We start from the raw sequence: 7,635 nt of genomic DNA on the forward strand, positions 1-7,635 counted from the left end.
ATTCAGTGCTCATAGCATCCTATCAAGGGGTATTACTATTATTCCCATTTTACAAATGAGGAAACTGAAGCCAGCCAGTTAAGTGGTAAACCAGGGCTGGAGCCCCATTGGGCTCTCGAATCTACACCTTTACTCACAAAATCATTCCTTTCCTACTTCCCAATCTGCTCAGTGTTGAAAACTATTTTTTATTTCTATTTTTTTATTTTTTATTTTTTTGCCTTTTTAGGGCCCACCTGTGGCACATGGAAGTTCCAGGCTAGGGGTCGAATCAGAGCTGTAGCCACCAGCCTATGCCACAGCCACAGCCACAGCCATGCCAGATCTGAGCTGCGTCTGAGTCCTATACCAGAGCTCGTGGCAACACCAGATCCTTAACCCTCTGAGCAAGGCCACAGATTGAACCCACACCCTCATGGATACCAGTCAGGTTCGTTAACCGCTGAGCCACGACGGAACTGTGTACTGAGGCCTTTTAATCACACTCTTGACCATGCTTCCGAGGGAATGGCTGTAGCAAATATGGTTATAGCAACAGACCTACGCAGACCACAGAGAGTGGGAAGGAAAGCATAGCCTTTGGCAGACCAGCACTAGTTACAAAGGGCAGTTTAAGACTCCAGAATAGAGAAGCAGAGGACTCCTATTACGAGTTCTTCCCACCTGGGTAAAATAGATTTAAATTTAAGGCTGGAGAATAAGGAGCAACGGAGAGGCTTAAAAATTCAACACCAGAAACCACAGCAGGGCACCCTCTGATCTCTCCTATCCACAGCTTGAGGTGCTCCAGAAAAGCTCTTTGGAAAAACCATACCTTAGTTTGTTTGTTTGGGGTTTTTTTTTGTTGTTTTTTTTCCAGCAGTTCTAAAAAGAGTTAAGACCACCTTACATAATGAGGGTGGAGCATGCTAGTAAATACAGCTGTTTCAAGTAAAAGCAGTAACAGAGGCAGACACGGGAAGTCAGTAAAAGGAGGTATTTAGGGAAAGACAGAAGGAACGAGCACTGAAAAAAAAAAAAAGTTAAAAATTCCCCATGAAAATCCAACCCCCTAAAATAAATAAATAAAATGCATTCCTTATTTAAATATACCACAAAGCAGCACGCGCATGGAAAAGATAAACCACTTCAACCGTAATCCCTCTTTTATGGAACAGAGGCCAACCTGGGCTTAGCTGGGGAGGAGAGGGAGCGAACTGGGCACAGGGGTGTTGGGCACAGCCTCCGTGCAGGCGAGGAACTTGCCTCGACAGGCACGCTTTGAGTGGGCATCTCAAAACTTCCAGCTGGAGGGGCCCCGGGATGAAGAAATGGAAATAACAGCCGTGGTCACTATCATGAAGAGTTTCAGGAGGCCTCTGTGCCAGGTACTGTGTTAAGCACTTCCTGTACATTATTTCATGTAATCACTCCCCAGAGGAACATTTACTTTGTGCCCTTACAAATAAGGAATGTTAGCTGGGAAGCACATGCAGCACGATGCTGAGCGCATCACGTGGACTGCCTTAGGCCACATCCCCAGCATTCCCACAGGGCCAGTGCAATTATCATCCCTGCAGTACAGGCGGGGAAACACAATACAATGGGATGAGAAAGACTGCAGCCCAGAGGGGCTGAGCGACCTGCCCCAGGTCTAGCAGCAAAGATGTATCAGAGCCAGAATGCAAACAGGAGCTGTCTGTCTCCCAAGAGGAGGCCTGAGACACCAGGTATGGGGCTCTGAAAATTTCCTGCACCACCTGCTTAGTGCAAAAGGTCCCAGAACTCTCAGATCCGCTGTTCTCACTTTCTAGGGCAGAAAGAGCTGGGTGACAACAAACAGACCTAGAGAGAAACAAAATAACAATCAAAGTGGCAAAATGCAGAAATAAACAAGGCTCAGCTTGCTGCACAAGCAAAACTTAAAATAATGAACCTACAACACATCGATTAATACAAGCAGAGCAGCAATCAAAAACCACAGAGAGGCAGGATAATGCTGATGAGCTCCTGATTAGAAAGTCCTGTGGTTTAAGTGTTCAGGATTTCTAGCTCTTTCATGGGCCTGTGCACAGTAGGAGTTTTGCATGGCTGCTAAGCAACGCCTGGCAACCAGACTGCAGAGTGTATCCCTCATTATGGTCCTTGGTAACTCAAAGTAAGGCAATAATTCTAGTTCATGAAAGCCAAATTTTAGAAACCCTTAATAACTCATGTAATAGGTTACCAGTAAGTAGCCCGGAGCTATACACAAAAATGCAAATCTGTGACTGCCCAGCTTTTACTTGTAAGAACTAAAGAAAGACTTGCATCTGTGAGATTCATCATTACTTTATTCAACACATACTTGCTGAAAACCTACTACGTACCAGGCACTGTTCTTTCGGGGGGAAGAGGCCCCCGAAAACTCACCAGTGAACTACAGACTATACACTTTTAAAAAAACCCACAGTCTATACTAGAATTCTACTTTTAGGAAAATAAGGCCCAGAGAGGTAAAGCCATCTGTTCAGAGTTGCACTGCACACCAGAAGCGGATAAGCTTAGCATCTCTTGTCCAGCCTGGCAGACACGGCGGAAGAACACTGTCCTTCCTTGAAAGGCCACATCCCTGTGGTTGGCTCAGAGAGGCCCCACGATCCACCCGCTTGTCCCTGGTGCTCTGGGCTGGCCCTGAGGGCTGGGACTACCAGGATGCAGGACTTGGCTGTGGAGCATCTTGGAAAGTCTCCCACTTGACCTTAGGACCTTTGTGGTCAAGTAAGGGAAAGCCTATGACATGGTGTCGGTTTTTATTGGACCCAACCACCGGCGAAGCTTGCCGTCATCTGGAGTGATGGAGAAAATTAAGTTACCACATTCTCACGTTTCAGCCTTTAGCCCGTATTCCTTCGCAAACAGGAAATGTTTATTTAAATACAGCAGTCTCCAGCATGTTCCAGAGCCAAGTGAAAAACCAAAGATGTCCACTCTTGCCCCACTCCGCTGTTCAGGCCACCACCTAGCTGAGGATGAGAAGCGGGCCTCCGCCTGCCTTTAGGCAGGACGCGGAGAAGGGGCCCTGCATGAGAGTTCATTTTCATCTGCCTTCTCTTTTTCCAGGCCGAGATTGTGGTTGGAGAAGAATTACATCTGTGGGCTCCTTTTGTACTCAGAAGGGTAAGTGCAACATCTGTTTACTCTGTGCTCCATGGTAAATGTTTTGTTTCAGGCACCACCATTCACTTCCTCTGCCCTTGTGATCTATCTTTGCTCCACGGATAATAAATTACACTGAATCCTCCTCTGCGTTTATTTAGCTTTCTTGTGGGTGTCACCTCCCCGGTGCGGGGGGGGGGGGATTTTTTTCAGGAGTTTATAAACTGACATAGAGTTGCTCTGTGTGATGTGCTGACACTATGGAGAATATGCTAGAACACAGACCCCCAGCTCTGATACCAGCTTAATTAGGAACAATTTAATAGGCCCCATTCCAGGCCTGAAGCAAAGTCCAAATGGTGACTGCGTTGTCCTCAAACACACACACACACAGAGCCCTTCATAAAAGCCTCTTTGGGAGGTAGAGTAGCAGTGATGAACAGAGAAAGGAGAAAATGTTTCCTCTTTGTTACAAAACACAACATAAACATTTGTGATCAGAAAACAGATTTTAGGAAGGTCTGGAGCATCTGATGGCAGTGCCGACAAAACAGCCACAGGAAAAAAATGAGCCCTGAGAAGCTTAAAGGGCTCAAGAAAGGAAAGTTCCTTCTTCCGTCCTTTGCTTACATTCTTTAAGTCGAATTGCTGCTTTTCTTCTATATATGCCATGATTTTATATACAGTTATTGGAATGCGGTAGACGTTCAAGCCATGTTTGTTGAATGAATGAGGGAGGAATGAATGAAAAATTCCTCCCTAAAGAAACCCTTGGCATAGCTCAGGAATGCCCACCCTCCCCCCTTCTGGCCCCAAGAGTTTGTGGAATGGAAATGTTACCTTGGAGTGGACCGAGAGAGGGCGTGTGGTGACAAGGACTATAGGGACTACTGCGAGGCTCTGCCGAACCCCTGCAGTAAACCCGACCCAGCCTGCTTATCAAGGTTGTCCCCTCTCCTGGGAAGAAAAGAGACTAGAATGAGAAGCCAGTCTTGGCAGCCGCATCACCTCCACGCACCCCAGCCAGAGACATCAGTGACCAGAACCAACTGAGGCAGAAGGGACTCAGACTTATTCCCAAGCACCTCCTACTCTGCCAACGCCTGCCAGCGGCTGTGACTGCAGCAGGGGACCCACGGGAATGCCTTAGGAGGCCAGTCTCTACCCACTTTCTCCAATGATAGAGCAGATGGGCAACCCCCAGCTGCTGGGTCTCCCGGGGGAAGGAGCCCAGGGGCATGCTGCTGCAGGGCTGTGCCTGCAGCATTTGGAGACTTCCTCCATGCTAGAAGGAGAGGGGCCCACTCTCCTTGGTGTCTCAAACATGCAACATGATTTTGAATGTGAAAAAAAAAAAAAAAAGACTCAAAACCTGAACAGGAAAGCAAGTTGACTGTTCAACAGACGCAGGGTATACCTGAAGCAGCAGCGCCAGCTGCCTATTCTAAGCCCCAAGCCCAGGGAGAACCCTCCTGGGACAGTCTATTTATAGATCTTGGCCCAAGCTGACCCTTGTTCCAAGGATGACCCACTGAGTGGTAGGGAGTGTGGACTTAGGAACCAGACATGCTCCAATGCAAACACTTAACTAGCTACTACATGACCTTGAGCAAGTGACAAAAAAGCTGAACTGTAAAGTGGTATTGTGAGCACTACCTGTGTAACGAATAAGACTGTTGTAGCAATTCAATAAGATAAACACATGTGAACAAACTGAGGCACAGAAAGCATTCATTAAACATTAGCTACAGTTATGACTTCACTAACTCATGTGGCTGGCCCAGGTGTGAGAAGGGAGAAGAATCTAGTTTATAAGTTCTAGGTTTTCAAAAAATATCACCAAAACAAGTTTTCACTGGTGGGGTAGAATCTAATGGCTGAATTAAGTTGTAGAAATCTAGATCGGGCCCTTTTATTGCCATCAACCTGCCATGTGACTTTAGGCCAGTCATTCCACATTTCTGAGCCTCATTTTCTACATGTATTAACGAGGCGTCAGCTGTAACCCTCTACAATTGTATGGTTCAACTTCAACCCCCCAAAATAATCACTGCACTTGAAAAAAAGAAAAAATGTTTTGAGCCAAAAGGAAAGCGCCAGGAAAAAAGGCAGTTCTATTGAGTTTCCACTCAGGGACGTGCAAAAAGTAAGCAGAAGAGAAGTGAAGTGACAGGAGGTGATTAACAGGAATAACACACTCTAGGGCAACTCAGCTTAGTCCCTTGCACTCTCTTCCCGACTAAAGTCAAGAAGGCAAAATCTCCAAGACCCATGCGCCCACCCTAAGACCTGTGGGGAAGGGGGTAGAGGAAGAGCAAGCCGCGCGGAAATCTACCAGCTAGAGCAAACCCTCACCCACTTCTGGGCTGCGTTCCCAGCCGGGTTCCAACCCCCTCCACCATGTCTCCCTCCTTCCCCACTCCCCAACTGCAGGCTGGGGAGAGCCCACCCCAGCGTCCAAGTTTTGAAAATTGTCCGAGGATCAAAATGATAAATGTTTTCAAAACGTTGACATATGAAAAGTAAATATTTGGTTGCACAATTGGGGTTAAAGCGAGGGTCAATCCACCCCACTCTCCAAGCGCCTCTCCTCTTGCTGCCAAGCCCAGGATTCGAGACTGAGTGCGGTTTGAAAGATTATAGCGTTCGGTCTCATTTAAAGGGCTGTCAGCATTTCCATTCTCCGGCCCGTTTGGGGAGGCATTTATAACCAAGCCATAAAAAATTCACCCTGGCTGCAACTTGGCATCTCTGAGGCTGCACTCCAGGCAGGGCGGGTTTTGTAAGCAAGTACCCACTCTGAATTCGTTCGGTTCCTCAGAAGTTAGACCTTCAGACACACTCTCAACTTTCCTCACAAGGGCAGCCAGAGAGCGGCGGGTCCATTCTGATCGCCAAGCGGGTCACAATCTCCCGGGCCCTGTCTCCGGTCTCCGTGCCCTGCCGCCCAACACCCTTCAGCTTCCTCCTTCGCCCCCTCTTTAAAGAGCGCGAACCCCTCACCCTCACCCTAAGACCTCCCTGGCTGCAGTGTTACCTCCTCCCCTTGCCTCCTGCCAGCATTCTCCTTGGAAGCTGTCAGCTGGCCCTGAGTCTGGAACCCTCACCCCCGGAGAGGCACCGCTCTTTGGTCATCACAGGGAGCCTCGAGACCTCTCTCCCTAAGACCTGCCCAAAGCAACAGACCCCCAACTCAGAGAGTGAATGATCCGGGCCAGGAGAGGGTGAAGGCAGAGGCTGCATCCAGCGCGGCCAAGGAGAAAGGAAGGATCTGGTGCCTGGGGGCCCCTCTGTGGGACCCAGGTGGGTGGCCCGGGTGGGGTGGGGCGGGGCGGGAGTACTCACAGGCGCTCGGCGTTGCGGGGTATGCCCCGGGGAACCGCCCGGAGGCCCAGCCCGTGGCAGTCCACGCTGGCGGCGGAGCAGGTACACTTGGTGGGGCAGGCGGCGGCGGGGGGCCCGCTCAGAACACTCGCCAGAGCCAAGGCCAGCATCAGGCGGGCGCGCACTGCGGCGCCGGCCCCCGTCCGCCCGGGGGCCATAGTGTGCAGGGGCCCACGCCTGGAGGAGGCTGCCTCGGCGGGGCAAGACGCGTGGAGCCCGCGGAGGCGCGCGCGGAGCACGGTCGGCCTGGGGAGCGGGCGGCGGAGTTGGCGCGGAGGAGGAGCGAGCTCGGCGCTCAGGCGCACGGGGCGCGGGCGGAGCGGAACGCGCCGGGCGGCGGCGGCGGCGGCGGCGGCAGCAGCTCCATCAGCGGGGCCGGCACTGCCCCGCTGCGCATCGCTCGGAGTGCCCAGGTGCCGAGCGCCCCCTGGCCCCTCTGGCCCGCGGCCGGTGGCCCGGGCCGGGTCGGGAGCCTGGGGCAAGCGCAGTGGGGCACGGCGCCCGGGGAGGTCCGGCTTGGGGCTAGGCTCGGGAGCGCGGCGGCGGCGGCGGCGGCTGGGGCACCGGGCGGCCGGGTGAGCTGGCCGGCGCTCGCTCTCTCCATTCACTGAGCAGGGCAGACACCGGAGACGCGGGGCCCACCCCTCCCGCCCCCCCCAAAAAACGCCACTCCGCCTCTCATTGGCTGCGCTGCGTGTCATGTCGACTAAGTTGGGAACTTTGCTGGAGCGAGTGAAAGCTCGAAGGGAGGAGGCAGCGGAGGAGGGAGAGGGAAGGAACCGGGAAGAAGAGGGGCTTGGCTAGCAGGGCCCCAGAGTTGAGGCTTTTTCACTCCACGGAGCCAAGGACGGATCGGGCTGGTGGCACTTTTTCTTGATTCTGGCACTGAGCCTTCTATTCACATTCTGTCCCAACACCGTCCCGCAAGAGAGCATTGGAGTACCTTTATTTTACAGATTAAAAACCCAAAGCTCAGAGAAGTGGAGTAATTTGCCTGAAGTCACACAGCTGCTAGAGTAGGACCCCAAACCTCAGCACGCTCATTCACCCAAGTTTTACTTCACAGCCTATGGCAGCTGCAGCCTTACCGCATCTACAAACATCCTTAAAGATCCCACGTCATCTTAGCAAAGA

General features: G+C 51.5%; 1 protein-coding gene across 1 annotated transcript in view; it reads right to left on the bottom strand.

The window, feature by feature from the left end:
• The window catches only part of SLIT3 (slit guidance ligand 3), a 670,365-nt gene extending 663,271 nt beyond the window's left edge, over positions 1–7,094 (bottom strand). The window contains exon 1 of the mRNA XM_047784155.1: positions 6,463–7,094. Within this exon, the coding sequence (XP_047640111.1) occupies positions 6,463–6,659 (197 nt within the window). The 5' untranslated portion in view covers positions 6,660–7,094. The remainder of the gene's footprint in view (positions 1–6,462) is intronic.
• Positions 7,095–7,635: the final 541 nt, after the last annotated feature.

This window comes from Phacochoerus africanus, chromosome 1 (genome assembly GCF_016906955.1).
Source record: "Phacochoerus africanus isolate WHEZ1 chromosome 1, ROS_Pafr_v1, whole genome shotgun sequence".
Taxonomy (NCBI): domain Eukaryota; kingdom Metazoa; phylum Chordata; class Mammalia; order Artiodactyla; family Suidae; genus Phacochoerus; species Phacochoerus africanus.